This window comes from Oenanthe melanoleuca, chromosome 3 (assembly GCF_029582105.1).
Source record: "Oenanthe melanoleuca isolate GR-GAL-2019-014 chromosome 3, OMel1.0, whole genome shotgun sequence".
In the NCBI taxonomy this organism is placed as follows: domain Eukaryota; kingdom Metazoa; phylum Chordata; class Aves; order Passeriformes; family Muscicapidae; genus Oenanthe; species Oenanthe melanoleuca.
Genome location: NC_079336.1, coordinates 27,103,532 through 27,123,637, shown reverse-complemented (window position 1 = coordinate 27,123,637; position 20,106 = coordinate 27,103,532). Strand labels below are relative to the sequence as shown.

Sequence of the window (20,106 nt, the reverse complement as noted above, 5' to 3'; positions counted from 1 at the left end):
GTTCATCAAAGAATCAGGGCTAAATTTCTGCTGGATTAAGATGATATAAATGATGTAAATCCATTGGCATCACATCTGTTTAATACCTCTTCTTCATGTCTGAAAGCAGCTGTTCTGAAAAAGTTATAGAATACAATAATTCTAGCTCAGTTCCATTTAACATACAATTTTCACATTATAAAATTATATAAAAATTATTACCAATCAAAGTATTACTGATAGAAATATGTCAGACTAAATTAGCTGTTTTAATTAGGCAGAATCAACTATTTCCTTGCTCTCATTATCAGATATAGTCAGGGTGTTATGCATGTGTGTATGAGTGTGTGTGTGTATAAATTTGAATTATAATGATAGCAGCCTCAACTTAGGATGATTTAATTTTTACTTTTCCAATGGTAAATATTTATAAACCTATTATGGAAAAGACATGGCATTACAGAGATCTTGTTTTTTTTCTGGACAATTGCATCTATAGGTTTATCTACTTGTTTGTAGTATTGAATTTATTATCTCCTTGCCTAGCTAGAGGAAAAGCCTTACTGGTGAAATTATGTCAGTGAGCTGCTTTCTCTGTATAAAGGCCCTTAGACACAGCAGGCACATACAGATTTGAAATATATTCCCTCCAGTTCGATTACTTGTCATCCATAATGATGTTAGTGAGTTAGTTATGGTCTAATTGTAGAATGTAATGAGTCTCGTCATAGGTTGGATTACTGAAAATAGCTTTGGTTCTCATTCCTGAGGTACCTAAAGGTGAGGTCTTGGCAAATGTACTGAAGCCAAAAGGCTCTTGTTTCATTGTTGTTGTTTAGATCCACCATATTTAAAATATAATAGAAGGACACTTACCATACTGCCTGATTTTGGTACATCCCGAAATCTGTCCAGAGTCTGAAATTTCTGATTTAACTCTTGAAACAATTCCATATGCCTCTTTCTTGTATGCATGACCTTCTGCAAAATGGAATATACTTGCTTATATTTATAATTGAATCTCTCCTTTTTTTTTTTTTTTTTTTTTTTTTAAAAAAAAGAAAGGGAAGCATTACTTTTTCCAACATAATAAAGTAAATTGAATTTGGCAGGGCCATCTTTTCCCTATAGATTTGACCAATGGAAGTGAATTGGCCTGGCCCTTCTCTCTGCTGTGTTTAATGTTCCTTCTGTGTACAAGAGATTGTTTTAACCCTATGTTTATTGAATTCCTAGAATTAGGGGCTACTGTTTTTATGCTAGCTTGGAAGTCTCTTGAAAGTAATGGCAATTTCTCAGAAGAATATTTCTCTTGCATATCAAGAATATTTTCAAGAACTTCTGTTTTCAGCATGGATGCTTATATTTTAAGTTCTATAGGAAAGCAACAGCACTTTTTAATGGTCCCTGTTGGAATAATTTTTATGAGAATGATGAAGTCAGAAATCTTGGCTCAAAATGTAAAATCCCCAAATGTTATGTCTTTTTAATTAGACATCTTCTTGTCATTCAAATAATCATAAAATGCAGTTGAAATTGCATTCATATTAAGAAAATTAGGCACTTTTTTTTTTCAATTTTACTTGCTTTCTTATTTCATGGACAAAGAAATTGGGAACCACCCTCCCTCTAGCCCATGCCAAGGGTACTCTTCCACAGCAACTAATTATATGGCATTCCTGTGGAAGAGGGGGAGACCCCAAAGAGCCCCCACAATTCTCACACCTCAGTGCATGGGCCTCAGCCACTTGGAGAATGAAGCCAGTTTTCAAGCCTAGATTGCAAGCTATTCCCATCAGACTGTTTTCAAAGGAATTCATGCTCATTTATGGATCCAGAGCAGTCTCTGGAGCCAAGCTGAAGGCTGCTTACTGTTTGAGCAGCCTCATGGTTCTGACATATGGATGGTCTGGGGATACTTCACCTCAGTCCAACAGTGGATAAGCTCAGCTTTGCTTTTCTGAAGTTTGTAACTGCTTGAACTTTAATTACAGCCAGGGCAGCAGCCAGGAATGCTGACAGATGAGGTGCAAGACACAGGACTTTGTGCAAGTCCTGATTTTGTGTAAAGCCTGATTTTCCCTGGAGCTCTGAGTGAAACCCTGCAAATTTATGTACGAGGTGCCTGAGTGTGACCCCTTCCATCAAGTAACACCCTGCCAAGCCTAGGTCAGTACCTTTTAAAAGGGACTGGCAATAGCTGACTCTCAATATTCCTATATCAATGCCAACTTTATCTTTCATTTGCATCACATCTTTAGAGATTTCATGAAATCTTTTGGCCAGGCATTTCTACTGCTTTGCTGTAATACCCATATTAACCTCAATACAGCCACACAGTAGCTTGAGAATTTGTTCACTTCTGAAAAAAGGAATTTGGCAATATGTCTCACAAAGAGACATGAGACATCAGCAATTAAAGATCTATTAACTTGAGTTGTAAGGTGAATAAGGGAAAACCTTTTGCAATATTTGGTAATAAAATTCTTGGAAAAGGTAATTTAACTAGACATAGCTATCTAAATTTATGAGGGGAGTTTCACTTAAGTGACTTCCTGGGGATTCTTTTAAGATATTGCTGCTTTGGTAGACAGGAGTATATAGCAGTATATAGCATATACATAAAACTAAAAAAAAAAAAAGGTTCTACCTCAAAGATTATTATTGGTTTAAATAAGGAGACATGGCCATGGGAATAAAACAGTTTTGGTGGGTTAAAAAGCTAGCTCTAAAAAGCAGGAAATCACATAAGGCTGTGAAACAAATATCTCCACTTGGAAACTTTTTAGTAGAAAGCTGGGAATATAAAGAATGCTACTTTCTGATATATTTTCCTTAATCGTGTACCCAAGATGTCATTAAATAGCAAATATGAATAATGCAAATGTCTTACTCAGTTCATTACATTATTCCTGAGGAGAAGCAGGTGGGAGGAGAAATAAAATACTTGCACCGGAAAGTCTGCCAGAAAAAAAAATCTTTACATTTTATTCTTAATAGCAGCATGACTGGTATGAACATGTACCCATGGATCTTTTGGTTACTTTGTATTTTCCTGGCTTCCATTCCATAATTTCTACCCACTGACACCCACTCCCTCCCTACTGCTTATAAAGAACAATCTGAACTGAAGGTGCAGCAACTTAAATTTCCAACTTTGACTCTCAATTTCTAGACTTGTTTTAAATTTTCTGGTTAGAAAGCACCATCTTATCTCCTTTCTAGAAAATCTGCCCTGTTGGCTAACTCTTGCTCTTTTATGAGAAAACAACCTGCAAAGTATTTTTAGGGTGTTGTTCTGTCTTCTCTATTAAATGGGCAATATGGACAACAACCTTTATTAATATTAGAAATACTAAATTATAACAATATAAAGCTTGAGATCTTGACCACTGACACTAGGATGACTGTGGTAGCAATAAGATCTGAAAAGGATGGAAACTGAACTTGCACTGCCCTTTTTTCTTTAGGTGCAGCCCTGCAGCTGCCCATTGATGCTGCATCCCTGCCAGAAGCACCAGTCAGGCACCAGGCTGCAGGAAAACATCTCGTGGTGTCCCCTGAAGGTTTCATAACTCTTGTGCCCCACACCCTAAAGGGGGTCAAGCTGAATCAACACCCTTTCCATATTTCTACCCCAACTCTTAAGTCAGATAGAGTGTGTGTTTTGAAGATACTGTGCCTTACTCTGATGCTCACCTACTCACAGAAAAGCATTCAGTGTGCATGACTGTCAGCAAAACGGGGAGAAGTTCAAACATAACACTGCCCAGCTCCCTTTCTTATTTATGATAGGTCTTTAGCTGAACTCTAACTCAAGACAAATACACTCATGAATATTTCATGACACCCCACCTGCAGTGCTTATTCAGCTTTGGGGTTCCTAGCATAAGGTCCATGTCCTGTTGCAGTGAGTGTAGTGGAGGGTGACAAAGATGATCAGAGGGCTGGAGGATCTCTCCTATGAATTCAGATTGAGAGAACTGGAGCTGGAGTTGAGGTTTTGGGGAGATCTTACAGCAGCCTTGCAGTACCTAAGGGGGGCCTATGAGGAAGCTGGAAAAGGGCTTTTTACAAGAACATATAGTGATAGGACAAGTGGTGATGGCTTTAAGCTGAAAGAGGGTAGATTAGATATAAAAAAGACTTTTATGATGAAGGTGATGAGACACTGGAACAGGTTGCCAGAGAAGCTGTGGATGCTCCATTCCTGGAAGTGCTAAAGGCCAGGTTGGATGAGACTCAACCTGGTCTAGTGGAAGGTGTTTCTGCCAGTGGCTGCGGCTTGCTCTAGATGATCTTTAAGGCCCCTTTCAGCCTAAGGCTATTCAGTGATTATGATTTTTGGTCAATCTCATAAATAACAATATCATCACCACCACTACCAGGTAATTTAATTTGCCTTGGAAATTTTCTACATTGTCACAGTTAAAAACGTTCTCTCTCAAATCTTGTACAAAGCAGCTAAGTTAAAGGAACAGATGGGGGAATGCCTTCCTAGCCCTCTAATGGAAATGTTTTTTCAAAATGTTATAGGTATAATCAGTTACCAAAGTTGGGAATGGGAAATAATTTTTCCATGCAGGCATATTTTTTTTTTTACCTTTGCCTTCAAATGACTTTAAACTTTTATCAGTTATAACAGTATTATAATAAATAGCTATGGTAGATGAAATTCTGAAATAATGCAGCTCCAACAATCAGTGATCAATTTAGCATTTTTGCTGGTGAAAGTCTACTGATCTGTGGAAAGGAAAGAAGACAGTCTAGTATTCACACTTGTCCTGTGGATCCTTGCCCTCCCTCAGAGAAGAGATGACTTGAATCCTGGGGATGAGTGTAATAAGGCATTTTCTGAATTATTTGGCATAAATGTTTTTAACAGAGTAGATCCAATGAATGGCTGATAGAAATGAGAGAGTGGGGTGACTGGGGAAATCCTAAAGTCAGACTCTTTCATAGAATTTAAAGGTTACTGTGATCTTGAATCCTAAAACACATGCCAATAGTACTTTAGTACTATTATTTAGTATTTAGTACTATTATTTAGTACTTTAGTTTAGCTCTCCTGTACATTTTGTAATTGCCAGCATACACCCATTATAAAGCCCTCCAGGGAATTTCTACAGCATCTGTATTTCTGTTCAACATAATTAGAATGAATTTTATTTGATCTGACAGCTAACTGTTAGTGCTGAGACTTAATGAAAAAGCTACCTGTCCAGCTCTAGAGAAAAAGTGACAGGAGTTGGAGGGCGCTTAGCTGGGATTAGCACAGCCTGCAGCAGCAAGGATCCAAAATGTCCAGACCAATAATTTTGCTCATGTTTTGGACACTGAACTGCATGAATGAGTCCAAACTTATCTTTATTAATAGCAAGAAAAGAGCTGTAAAATTGTTTTATGTTGACCATTTAGCAAACTTTTAAGTTCAACTAGATTAGTTGGTGTTTTACAAAATCTAACCGAGGACTGTATATTATGTAGCAGACATACTTCCTGCTGACAGACCTGCTTGTTATGCTCTTTTTTTTTTTTTAACCCCCTACATGAATGGATAATTTAAGACTGTACTGGTAAGCAATTTAAAAAGGGAAAACAAGATATAGGTCCCCAGGTTTGGGACACCCCCTCTCTAATCAGCTTGAGATCTATGGTAAGTGCTTGCCAGTTTTGATGGCATCCTTTTCTCTCTCCCTTTCTTTTGACTGAGACATGTTTTCCATAACAGAACCCACACAGACACAGGACTTTAATTATTTACAATCCATTGCAAAGGCCCTTAAAACTATATCTGTATTTATGTATGCATTGAGGATAACAGAGACTGAGAGTATTTTGTGGTATGTAGCCTTAGTCTAGCTGTGTTCACACTGCATAGCAGCTGGCTTTGCATTTCTTCTGTGGCTCTTGGAGAAAAATGGCCTTTCTAATGTTTTTTTAATGTATTTTTATTGTTTTTCTTTCAAATTATTTATATTAAAGTGAATGTTCCATTGGAAGCCACTAGAATAGTAATTATTTCTTTTTAAAATATGAAACCATGAGTATATAGTAATAATTCAAGCATGTCCAAGACTACTCTCTGGCAACATCTGACATGGAATGTTATCCATGAATACTAAATTCTATTAAATTCTCTTAGCTTCCCAAATAAAAAGTATAAAATTAAAATGTGTATTGTGAATGGTACCCAGATTGAACTGAGACCCTTAACGACACTCAAGAACTTCTTGGAGAGACAATGGTGGTTCAGACTAAAATAGTGAAGTTCTTTCTAAAAATTAATCCATATAAAAGCTGGTGGCATTTTTTGGCACCCAGGAATATCCCCTCAAATGTCTAATTTATTAAGACACACATAGCCTGAGTATTTGTCTTGAATGTATATAGAGATGTGTGAAAGGTTGAGGGAGTAGAGACTGCAGAGAGAGTGTTAAAAGGAAAAGGACAGAGGTAGCCAAACTTGTCCCACCCTTGTCCACACTGCATACTTAACATTTGTTATCTTCAGAACTACATCCATGTCATTCTCAGGAATATGGAAGGGCATTGTCTCAGAGAGTGCCAGCTGGCACTGGTCACAGGCAAAGCAGAGAAAGTGGTAAACATTTAAGTAGTATGTTCAATCCCTTTGGCTCCATCTTACCTCCAGACTGTATTCCATTTTGCAGTCAAGCTGCTTTGAGGTATCCAAAGAGCAGCATTTTGGCCACACCACACCACCTCAACATTTTCTCACTTTTTTATTTTATTTTACCCTAGACAGCCATGCTATGTGTAAGGATTCAGGAAAACCCACAGACTTAATCAGAAGAATCATAAAGTTGGTGGGTGGAATGGGGTTAGTCTGCATCAATACTTGTAAAACACAGTAGCAACTGGCACAGTATTGCTGCTGCTCTCAGTTCCTCAGTTCCAGTCACTCCCAATGGCCCCATCATTTCCTTTTTACAAAAAACATATTTCCCTGCATTTTAGTGGTCATTCTAAAAATACTAGGCCATGGAACAGAAATATTGCAAACAAGTTAAGAAAAAGGTGTGAATAACCAATGACACAAAGCTGGGAGGAGTGGCTGATAGCCCAGAGGCTGTGCAGCCCTTGAGAAGGACCAGGACAGGCTGGAGAGATGGGCAGAGAGGAACTGTCTGAAACTCAACAGGGGAAAATGCAGGGTACTGCACATGGGGAAGGATAATTCCCTGCACCAGGACAGGCTGGGTGCTGACCTTTTCCTGCTGGAAAGCAGCTCTGCAGAGAAGGCCCTGGGTGTCCTGGTGGACAACAAGCTCTCCATGAGCCAGCAGTGCCATGTGGCCAAGAAGGCCAGTGGTGTCCTGGGTGCATTAGGAAGAACATTGCCAGCAGGCTGAGGGAGGTGGTCCTGCCCCTCTACTGAGCCCTGGTGAGGCACATCTGGAGTGCTGTGTCAGCTCTGGGCTCCTCAGGATGAGACAGACATGGAGCTCCTGGAGCATTTATCTTTTGAGGAAAGATTGAAGGAATTGGGCCTGTTCAGCCTTGAAAACAGACAACTGAGAGTGGACCTTATCACTATCAGTATCTAAAAGGTGGTGTTGATGTTTCCAGGCTCTTCTTGTTGGTGCCAAGCAACAGGACAAGAGGCAAAGGGCACAAACTGATGCTCAGGAAGTTCCACCTGAATATGAGGAAGAATTTCTTTGCTGTGCAGGTGACCTTGCACAGGCACAGACTGCCCAGAGAGGGTGTGGAATCTCCCTCACTGGAGCTATTCAAGAGCCATCTGGACATAATCCTGTGCCATGCGCTCTAGGATGACCCTGCTTGAGCAGGGAATTGAACCACATGGCCCACTGTGGTCCCTTCCAACATGACCCATTCTGGGACTTTGAAAAACCATGAGTCAAGAGAAAACATATAATGGGAATCCTGTTTCTTGAGAGCAGAACATGAACTGCATTGTTGGTATTTATTTGGTGTTGGATTATGTTCCTGAGTGACAGGAGGAATGTTTTAGTATCTGTTGCCACAGAGAATGCTCCCACTGTCATATTTCTACTTTTCAATGACAAAACCAGTAAAGTTTAGAATTCTTTATATCACTACAGTTATAAAACTTCTGATTGAATTTAATTTTAGAGTTGCTTTCTCAGCAGAATTTTATTATTGTTTCATATTCTTCTACTTCCTTTCTATGCATTTATCCTAAAGCATATTTAGGGCAATTGCAAACAGGGGAGTTTTTGATGCTGTGGTTGATATGTGCTGATCACAGGCTTTCAAATTTTAGCCCATGATCTATAGGTTCCATACAAATATAATTATTTAGCTTCTTTGGAGACACACATAATAAATTATATCAAACTACTTCTTTGCATGAATAGGCAACATATTTGAGAAGACCTCAAATTATGAACAGACTCTTGAAAACTAAGTGCTGTATTCCTTCTGGTAGAAATCAGAGAAAAAAAATTCAAATAAATCTGTTAGAGATTTAATCATATTGACTGAGATAGAAGAAAATGGTCATTAAGGAACACAACTAAACCTTCTCACTGAACAGGATCTAAGTTGGAAATTATGCATATCCAACCTAAAGAACCTTACATGAACTTAATTTTTTATATAGCATGTGATCCATAAGCTTTGACACCTGCAACACTACATCATTCAAAATTTGACACATTCATAATCACTACTTGGATGTGAAAGTTGTATTTCTGTAAAGTAGTATTGAAGAAAGAAAAAAGAAATTATTGAAAATCTCTTGAACAAAGCAAACTTCTGCTGTGATTTAGCCTGTCCTATAAAAGTGTCACACTTTTTCAGGAAGTAGATAGCCAGAAAAAAAAAAAAAGGAAAAAAAAATTCAAAAAAACCAAACCCAGATGAAAATGAAGAGGCAAAGAATTTAAAAACTGAAATAATGATGGTTAATACTGCAATATGACAGTTTGATCTCAGAATATTTTGCAAACAAGTTGCACCAAAGTAGTTTTAATTAACTGTTCATCATTTTCTGTACAGTACCAATTGAACAACCCTATTGCATCTACTGTGCCAGAAGGCTAAAATCTGCTAAAATGAACACTTCACATTTACTTTGAGGAAAATACTTTTAATATTCAGGAATAATGCAGTAAAACTTACTTCAAAGTCAAGGTCCGAATAACGTGATTTTCTTCTCTATTAAGCAGTAAAAAAAAAGAAAAAAGAGGTTTTATTAACAAGGGGACTATTGAAATCATATTAATGAGTCTAAATAACATTCTTGTTTTCCTATTAGGTATATATTAGGTATTTTGTAAGAAGATGGAGATTTTATCTTGGTAATTTAAGATTAATGTGAGACTTTGCATAGTTTATCAGACCAGTATCATCATATTTTCTCTGAAATAAACCAGACTGCATTTCACTGGGATGCACAATGTGCATCTTATTGCATGCAATTGAACCTGTTGGTGAATAAAATATTTCTATACTTTTTGTGGTATTTGAGAATTATAGTCATATTTATACATTTTTACACAGATGCCTATACATATCTATGATTTAGACTTTTTATAGATTCACAGAATTTGATTCTTTCCTATATCAGGCTTACATTGGTACAACTCCATTGATTTTAATGGAATAAATGACAGCAAAATCAAGCCAAAGCCATAGCTTCAGCTTGTTTGTTTGCAATGACAATCTGAATGGAGAAAGCAATGACTTTGTTTTAAACTTATGACAAATCTGATTCAAAGCATCTGATACAAAGCAAGAATGATTTACTAGTGAAGTAATCTCTTGTATAAAATGCAACAGAATATGATTGCTTAGACATGTTACAAATAATTTAGCACAGAATTTTTTAGATTCAAAAAGAAACCAATTATAAAGTCAAATTATATCAAAATGAAGCAGAAATATTATAAAGAAGGGATAAAAATATCTTTTTTCTTTTAAAGTTGGAAATTAAATGGCTTGCAATAGATTAAAGAGATGTAGAAAGAAGAAGCTAGGTTGTGAGAGCTGAAAAGAATGCAAAAAACTTGAGAATTTAAAAAAAAAAAATACATTCATCTTCAGGAAGGAGGGTTAAAGAAGAAAAAAGTACTCCAAAACCCAAAAAGGCTTGCTGTTGAAGTTTAGCCCTAATTTTTATGATAGTATATGACAGCTTTAAGTCATGGTGAAGGAACTTTTTCACACTGTACTTAATTTCTTCAGTGAAGAAGAATCAAACTCACTAAGTCAAGAAGAAGAATGTTTCTGATTTTGATTTTATTTGGTTTAACAAACCTGCAGGTTTTAGTAAGCTGCTTTGTTTTCCTGAAATTGAAAGGAATGATTTAAAAAGTCTTCCAGCTGTAAAAAGCAGAAGATGTTTAGTCTCTGAGCCCTTGATTATACCACTTTGTGACATATTGACTGGTTTTGTAGTAAAATCTTAATGCTCCAATCCACAATAATACAAGGAATATTACTGCAACACTGTCGACACTTTGATGCCTACAGGGCCCTGAGGCTCTATAAAACAACAGTCTTAAGTTAACCAACAAAACAAGCTTTGGAGAAGCTATCTTTAATCATCAAGGCCTGGTTTAAAGAGAATCTATGCATTTGTGATGAGGAATGATCAACTTTTAAGGTTAAATTAGACCACACCCACCACTGAAAAGTCTCAGTGGTTACAAAATAAGAAACATGTACAACAGATAACGTGGTGAAGTTTACGGGAGTAACTTTGAAAAATGTTTGAAAAAGTTAGTGTTCAGTAAAAAACCTGATACCATTGAATCCTAAGTAAAAGTATAGCCAATGTAGGGGAAAAATGTGCAGTTTGCTAGTTACTGTGATTTGTAAAATTGAAACATTTGTATACTGCTTGAAGTGTGCTTGACTGCAGTGAAAATGTTCCTGGCATAGCTGGATTATTAGGTTTTGCACCCAGACAACTCTATCACTGTTTACATGATGAAAATACATATCTAACAGACTGCAAAATACTCAGTTGTGCTACTGGCAAAGAGTGGCAAGTGTTGCAGTTTTGCTGTTAGTTCACACCAGTTATGACCCAACAGGTCATATACCACAGGTGTATATACAAATCCTCAGTGAGGATTTTTCTAGGACTCAACAGGAACCTATCACAAAAACATTTATTTTAAACTTACATAGTAAGGAACATCTGTTCTGTGCTTGTGCTTTACTTCTTTTTGCAGGGCTGCATACAATGAAATACAGTACAAGTGCTGCCTGAGCACATTCTCCTAAAACATAAAATCTGTGTAATTGCCACAGGGGCAGCAAAGTTCTGCAAGTTTTGAAAATCATAGGATGCTGGTTATGAATGTCATCTGGAACCATGGAAAGTCATTTGCAATATTGTCACTGACACCACTAGGGACACAATCAGGTCCTCCTGGCTGCTACATCATTGTCCTGAAATGACAGCAGTGTTATTTTTTGAGAGGAAACATAAACAGAAGCATGTAGTCATTGGGAAACTTAGAAGGATGAAGGAGTTTCCCTTCAGTCTCAATTGGAAATAGAATTTTTACTCCACTGTCCTAGTTTCTGCATGATATATAACAGCCATAAAAATAATTACTTTAATTGCGACTGCTTATATTCTTTTCTTCTTATATGAAGTTTGTTATGTCTCTTTTAGCTGAGGAAAATCAAGTTTTTCACACATACCTAAATGCTTTCAGAAATCAACCATCTAGCTCATTCTATACATGAACTGACAAAAGGCAACCGAGTGGCATAATGGGGGGAAATTTCCTTGTGTCAAAGGAGCTGCTAAACTGGTCACACCAATGTTTCTTCTCAAAAAGCTGTTGCCTTTATGAACCTGTAAAACTGAGAATTATTTTAGCAACATGAAAATTACACTGGAAGCTGGTGGGCTTTTCCCAAGGATCAGTTGGAGATTCACTTGAGTATAATGTTAAAAGAATACAAGTAACAAAAAACTGTAAAGGATATTATCTATGGTTGCCTCATTTAGTATTTTGTATTTGACCAAGTTCTGTTATGATGTTTCAGGAATGATATGGAGAAGGGTAATGACATTTCTACTACAATACCTTCTGTCTTCAGTAGTTTAAGAATTTCCTTGGGAGGAGATTTTTTCTGAAATCTAAAATGTGTTGAGGTAGTGAATTCCACAATTTAAATATGTAAAACATGACAAAGGAAATGATGTTGTTTATTTCTCTGACATTTCATTTGATGTTCCTCTTTTGGATATTATAGGAGATAGGTGTAATAGTTTCTTATTCACTCCTCACTCATCTGTTCTCCAAGCTGAAGATCCCCAAATGCTGGGGAACTGCAAGGGTAAGTAATAAAGGGACTGTATAAAAAATGAGAGGTATGGGCTGGCTCCAGCCCATGTAGAATCACAAATGCTACAAAAAAGAGATCAATTTAAGCAGGCAAGGGTGTGACAGACCTCTTTATCAACTCCAGTGACAGTTCTGCATTGCTGCTCTATACTGGAAGAAGCCAAATCATGCCTGTAAACTGGGGAAATTTCAGAGGGGAGTAGCAGCAAAAATTACTTTTAGGAGGAAAGGATAAAAGAGTGATGCAGGTTTGTGTGAGTTTGTCACTGGAAGAAGCAAACACAGAAGCTTGCACTGGAACCTTAGAAGGATATAAACACTGATAAACAAAACTGGTATGGGGAAAAAAATGGAAAAAACCAGAATTTGTATTTGGAAAAAGTAAGTTTATGTAACTATGCAATAACTTCTAAGGGAAACAGTGAAAGCCCTTCACCCTAGTCTTTACAATGAAGTTTGACTATGTTTTAGAGAAATATATTGTAGAAAGTGTTCTAGCATTGATAGAAAAGATGACCTGACAAGAATTTTTCCATCTCTGATTTCTATGGCTCTTTAATCTTAATGGATAAAACCCATTTTATGTAGAAAAAAACCCCTAGCCTTCATGTCAGAGCCAAAATAAACCTCTGTGAAAAGAGATTTGTGGTAGTAATTTATTTTAAATCAATTTTGCTTTGTGCTAATCATGTATAGCTTCTCTGTGCAATTCCAGAACAACTTTAAACTCTGCTGAGGACAAAAATAGAATTTCAAAGAATAATTTCCATACACCAGCACACACTAATCTGCTGGCACCAGGAAAGAGCTGCTCCTACTAAAAGACTAATAAAATCCCTCTCCATGTCTGTAAAATGAAAAATGCCTGTTTTTCTCCTTATTCTATTCTGCATTACACCACTATCTGATTAATTACATCAGATACTCCTAAAGATATATTGCATTGTGCAAAGCATAATTGAAACCAGAGATAGGATATTATAGTGAGGGCTATAACCATGCTTCCATTATTATAAAGTCTCATTATCAGCAGTTTATAATTCACTCTGAGATGAGATTTGACATACAAGATCTTAGCCTGAGGAGGATTTTTCCCAGAACAAAAGTAAAGAAAAATCTTTTTTGGCCCTCAGAGATATAAAGATGGAATGTGGATAGATGTTTTTGATTTAAAATGCCTTTTGTGAGTATATAACTGAAAAACACTCTAGTTTTTGAATAGAAGATTGTTGGCTACCAGTTGATATTCATGAGCTAGACATAAAGCCAGAAAATTTTCATGAAAAAGTGAATTTAATGTGGAAATCTTAAGTCTTTAAAACGTGCTAGCAAATTTAGTACACCAACACAAACATAACTTCAAAGATCTCACTTTAAAAGTACTCTGACAAATTATTGTGGCCTGCTGCTCCCTGTTCTTATAGAGCAGCCTGAATATTTATTTACTCAATCAACTAACACAACTTTCTTTGTGTTTCTGAATGCTCTGAGGGAAAAATGTAGCACTTGTTAAATAGACAATGATAATATGAAGTCTGGAACATATGCTGCACTTTATAAGACTGACTAAAATTTCAGTTCACCACATCTTCAATAAACTCTGCCTACCACTTCTACCCCCACTTCTGTAAGATAAGCTGAAAATAAGCAGCATCAATTTCTGAAGTCAGAGGACTCTGAGACCTACTCACTCAAGTGAAAGAGAGGGTTGTTTTAGGGCTAGACTTGATTTTACTGACAGGTTATTGAAAATGAAATGAGGAATGGGAGGGATAGAAATCTGAGATACAGGATGCCTGAAAATAAATGCAACGTGGAAACATAATAAAGAAGAAATTCTTGTGGTGCTCGTCTCTCTATTTTTGTTCTCTCTTTTTTTTTTTTTACTTCTCATGTCATAAATCAAAATAACATCATACCATTTTGCTTTTGTTCTGCCTGATGCTCTGGTACTTTATTGATGGGATTGACTATTTTAAGTTTGTATTTTTTCTCTCATTTCCTGGTTTGAGGATATTTATTGTTATTGTTATTATGATGATTAGCATTATTATTATTACTGTTATTATAATTTGAGATCTTGTTCCTTCTCTGCTGTTTTTATCTCATTCTTCCTAATATATTTTCCCCCTCCATTTCTGCCATATTTTTTACCGTTTTTATGCCTTTTTTTCTCCTCTTTACCTTTACCTATCTTTACTTTACACTCCACTGTCTTTAACATATTCCCTTATTTTCTCAGCTCTAATAGTATTTTCTTCCTTAAGTCCCCTGTCAGTGATTTGGCCAAGGACCTACAGAGTTGACTGTCTTTGAATGTATTAAGAGTTCTCATAAACTAATACAGAAGGATTATTTTAGTCAACAATCAACTTACTACACATAAAGATCTCACAGCAGAATCTGAGACAGAAAAAAGAAGAAAATATGAGGCTGGAAAGAGAATTTCAGTTCTTTAAATGACAAATAATTTGTGAAGTCCATTCCTTTCTGTTCTTATAAAGCAGATATTATTTCCCCCCCTTCAATAAATGTTTCTATTGCCTGTCATTCAATGTTCTTAATTTTATATTTTTTTACAGTCTTTGTCTTCTTCCAACTCTTCCATTTCTGCTCACACTACACTAACCATAGTTCCCTTCAAACAACCATTCATTCTCCTTCCACAATTTTTGCCCCACAAAAAGAGATGAATTATTCATCCTGGAGATATGTTTCCCAGATTATCTTCTTCATCCACATTCAAACCTCCTAACTTTCTTCTGCATCTAAATGTCTGGGAATGCAATACTTCACTTCAAAGTAATTTCATTTTAATGAGCACAACACTCAGTGTACATTTTCCAAACAAAAACCATTCCAAAAGACTGTATTGAGTGTTTTCTTCATTAAAATCAAAACACTTTGAACTGAAGAAGCACACTCCAAGCCACTTTGATGCCAAGGTAGCAAAGCCAGTTTTAATCCATGCATATAAGGGATGTTCAGGAGATTAACCAGATGTTTGATTAGTCCTCCTCAGAAACTCCATGATGTGCTAAAATGCCTGCCTTGCCTATAATCACATAAGTACTATTGGGTGAGTACCAAATAAAATAAAAATCACTGATTTGCACGTTGTGAATCTGCACACCCTTAAATTTATACTTAGCTGGGCAATACTTGTATGTAAATATTATGCCATTCTCAAACTATTTTTTGAAAACTAAAATTCTTCCAGACATAACAAAGCATTTATTGCTCATATCAAAGCATTTCCTTCAGGAAAAAAAAAAAAAAAAAGTTTTAGAAGAAAGTTTGTAACACACAGTAGGACTCATCTGACTAAATTTAGGACATCAACATTTTTGATGCCTGTGTTTGAACTACTCATTCTGGCTTCCTCCATGGGATCTGAAAAGAGTCACCTGCACTAAGGCATGGCATTTACTTCACCCTGGAGCAGATGTCTAAAAGTGGCCTAAAAATGGCTATTTGTCTCAATTGACTCTATAGGGGAACCAAATGTGAAGAGCTCTTTTTCCATTTCAGAAGGGAAATGTCTACATTTAGATATTTAAGGGTAGGGGTGGTGGTTCCTCCCTTCAGAGTTAGAAGTCAGGATATAAGTTTTTTTGTGCTGATTCAGTAGTTTTGTTCCAACTAAAAGCTGATAGGAGGAGAAAGCTTTCTGCTGCTCAGGATCTTCTCCTGTAGAGCTGGTCTGCTGGTCTACCCTGCTTTATCAGGATAAAGGTGGACAGGGTGATCTTGAATGTCCTGCTGCAGGTTTTGCTGCTCCATAATGTCTGACAATGCCCCGTCTTTTGAAAATCTTCTAAAAACCAAATCTCTTGCCCTCCCATTTTTAATTTGTTTAAGGGAGCCAAAAAGGTTAATCCAGCTGGTCAATTCCAGCCAATAACATTTTGGGTTTTACCTGAATCCCTTCTTCTTACACACTGCATATGCAAAAACACAATCACCTTCTTTATCTGGCTGGATCTGCTTATCAGGATCTGCTTGAGACTGATTTTCTTCTATTTACAATTTACTTTCACGTTCCTATCTTCAATTCAGTGCAGCACATCCTTATCTTCAATTCAGTGCAGCACATCCTCATGAAGTAATGTTGGGAATCATAAAGGCAGACACAAAAGCCAAAACAGTTTCTTTAATTTCTGACCTGCCCTAATATCTGTGGTTTTTTCCCTAACACACAGGATTGTGCTGGGTTTGATGAGGTTTACAAACATAACTGGCTTTCTTTACCAAAATATAGCCTGCTAAATCTAGTATATTTCCCAAGTTAGAAGACACTACATATTTACTATCTTACTGTATTTTACTGCATTTTCTACTACATACTTAGTAGTCTCTTCTGAGCATAAAAATGATATACAGAATGGTAACAGATATTCTGTGTCTACATCCCATCTTAGAGGTAAAGTTAAAATATGATACAAATGCAGTTAGAAAAACAACTTTAAAGGAGCAGCACATTATACTGATAGATATTCCAAAGTGGCATCAGGAACTAAAATTTTGTGTATGATGAAGTACCTATTGTCTCAATTTTTGCAACGTAACTAAGATTTTTTTTATTTTTTTTAAGGTGTCCTAGATGAACTTTGTCACCAATGAAGGGAAAGAGGCATCACAAGAAATTAATTTAGACTGGATTGTATTGTGGCATATATGCCCATCTTCTCAAAGAATTATGACTATTCCTCACATATCCACATATCCACAACTGGACTGGATTTAAGCCTCCATATCTGACAAAAATGATCTGAAAGATGATATTGTAGATAGGTGGGAGAGGATACTGCTGGAAGGTGACCTTAGCTGTTCTGCTTCTGGGATTGCATTAAATTTGAGAACTCTGTGCATCACCAAAGATCTATTAGCTAATATATCTGAACTGAGGGCAGTAATTTCTTTAACAAAGCAGATTTGCTTTGAAAGAGCCATCTATCTGAACACTGAAAGGGCAAGCACTTAAACTATCTTCTTGAAAATTTGTTCAAGATTATAAATATTCACTTTAACAACAATCAAAACATGGATAATTTTTGATTCCTCGCAGATCCTCACACTTCATTTTCTATTAATTTTTAAGTTAAATCAAGTCTTATAAAAACTCATGGTAGTACACACACAATATAAACAGCATGGAAAATATTTTGCTTTCAAAAGATATCTCTTGAAAAGAAACTAAATTCTGATCTTCTGCCCAAATTCTTCATAAAACTTCACCTACATAAAACTCAACTCCATTTTAAAGGAAATATCCATAAGTATCCATCATTTATGAAGTATCAGCTGCAGCTGCAACTAAAAATTGAAAAATCAGGCCAAATCTCTGTTTCCCTAAGCAGACGGGTCCAAACATTGCAGAGTAATAGCTAATGGCTTCAAGTTTGCACATACAGTAGACTTTTTTGCCATGTGTAACTTCTTTCAGAGAATGAGTACCATGTTTTTCTCATTTGTCTTTCTCTGTCCCACAAAATGACAGGTTTCACAACATTTGACATGCTGGTGAAATGTATTCCCAGTTCTTAAGAAGATCCAAGTATGAAATTAACTCCAGCTCACTCCTGGCTTTCAAAGGTAAAAGGTAAATAAGAATGGCAGTGTTTGATGCTTAGGTCTTAACAATTTATTTCAACAGTTTTCACTTTGAAAATGCTTAAATCCCACAGACAGATTGTAGTAATAACTGAAAGCCTTTTAAAGGCTTTTCAGTTCACTTTTGCAATCTGGCTGAAGCCTGTGCTACTCCACACGAAGCCCACCTGTACCTATTGCACACATCAGTTGTACCAATGCCTGCATGCACATGCAAACAAAGCTAAATCAGTAAACAGTGAACTATTGGATGGAAGAATCCAAGATTTACACCAACGAGAGCAGAAACGGACCTATCATATCTGAGACAGATATGATTGTCAGCAATAAAATGGCAAATATTTTCAACTGCATGTGCTTGCAGGTAGGGCCAATGATTAGCACTTGTATCTTGCAGGAATATGTTTCTTCTCATAGCAACACAGAATTTTCCAGTGGACTTTACCTGGTAGGTCACGAAATCCTCGGCAGTCGTGTGGAATGTTAAATCTCCAGAACTATATTTTTTCATACAGACTGGCTCTGAAACTTTAGTCTTGTTTTCTAGGTATAAACACTTCTGATAATAAGAGAAATATGAACAGCAGTGTATGATCCCAAACAATAATTTATACTGAATTAAAACATTAGCTTCACCCCTTAAACACAAGACACAATTTATTGTCTTATCATAAAATTAGAACAACAGAGCATGCAATTTGTTTATGCACCACTGACCTCTAAAGAGCTCAATGATATTGTGGATCCAGTTTCGCTTCTCGATAATCCTGCATTGTCATCCAGCTCTGAGGCAATGAAATTCTTCACTGCTGTGCGGGGCTCAAATGGCAAACTCTGCATGTGTTCTTGGGTGGGAAGATGCTGGTCTAAATTGATATTAAACTGGTCCATCACAGAGGGATTCATATTGAACTCGGGATTAACTTTGTAGTGCAAGAGCCTTTCGTGAGGCAAGGTATCCATGCCTATATTCATTTTGCTCTCATCCTTGAGCGAAGGCTGGGTGTTGACGGAGCCCCGGGGCATGACGATGTAGTCGCTGTCTATCATGCGCTCCTGAGGATGGACGATGTCCATGTCTGCGCCTCTCAAATTATCGTCAGTGCACAAGTACACGGTCCTCCGCAGCTCACTGTTGTCCTTTTTCAGGCACTGGTTGGCCAGTTCACTCATACTCATGGGCATGTGGAGACCTGTTGGTTGCTGGATGATGACTTTGGAGATGATGTTTCCAGGCAAGGTTGAATAGCTCATTCCTTCAGGGTTTGGTCCCTTTTCCTCCTCTTCATCATTTAGTGAAATTCTAGAAAGGGTTCCTGTTATAGTGGCTGCTCTGCAAGGCCCAATGTCTTTATGCAGAACTGTGGGTCAGAGGACAGGATTCTTACAGCATGAAACCATATCAACCTAACACTGCTTTTTCTTATGGCTTTATCTAGCAGTGCTTTCTTTACCAGTACATCTTCTAAAATATTTTCTTTCCACTTACTAACTTTCGTTTTATAAATATAGTTTTTGGAACAGCTTTTCTGTGCTTTTGGGTTTTCTGTTCTCTTAATCTACTGTGTATAACTGACATTGATCTCTAACTAGCTTCAGTCATCTATATGAAATAAAAACACTTCATTTATTCCTACTGATTTTATACATAGATTTTAGGTGACTGAGAGCTTAAGCACACGCCTGCCATGTGGAACTCATTAAGGGTTTTCCAAAAAAATACACTATGACATCTATACTGCTGTTATTAACTCCACATAACCTCCTGGAAAATGTCAAACAGATTGTAAAGCAGAATCATTTTGTCAATCCATTGTAATGACCTACCATAAGATTATAACTATGAGCATGTGTTCATAAACTTCTAGATGTTCCCTTTCACTGACTTTTAAAAACTCCTCTCTGTTAAATTTTGTTTTAAATAGAAGTGACAAAGAATTACCACATTGGTAAGAAAGTCCACTGATATCAGAAATAATACTTTACTGCATCTGGAAAGTTTATAAAAAATATAAACATGCTTTATAGCAGTGATAATCCAATTTTTTTCCTGGTCAAACTTGTAGCAACATCCAGCAATTTTCGTTGGGGTGAGGTTTACACATAAAAGTTACTTATCCTGTCATAAAATTCAAAATTTCCAGAAGCATTGAAGAATGGCTTCAAAAGCAAAGCATCTATTCAATCA

The 20,106-nt window shown here is 36.6% G+C and overlaps 1 protein-coding gene across 6 annotated transcripts in view; it reads right to left on the bottom strand.

The window, feature by feature from the left end:
* The window catches only part of ADGRB3 (adhesion G protein-coupled receptor B3), a 439,829-nt gene that overhangs the window by 1,893 nt on the left and 417,830 nt on the right, over positions 1–20,106 (bottom strand). For 3 of the 6 annotated variants that reach the window (XM_056488292.1, XM_056488287.1, XM_056488288.1), the window contains 3 exons: positions 18,636–19,279; positions 9,115–9,150; positions 856–960 (listed from right to left, as the gene is read on the bottom strand). In XM_056488292.1, the coding sequence (XP_056344267.1) occupies positions 856–960; positions 9,115–9,150; positions 18,636–19,279 (785 nt within the window). Of the gene's footprint in view, positions 1–855; positions 961–9,114; positions 9,151–18,363; positions 18,478–18,635; positions 19,280–20,106 lie in introns of all 6 variants that reach the window. The other 3 variants (XM_056488289.1, XM_056488290.1, XM_056488286.1) reach the window with 2 other exon arrangements.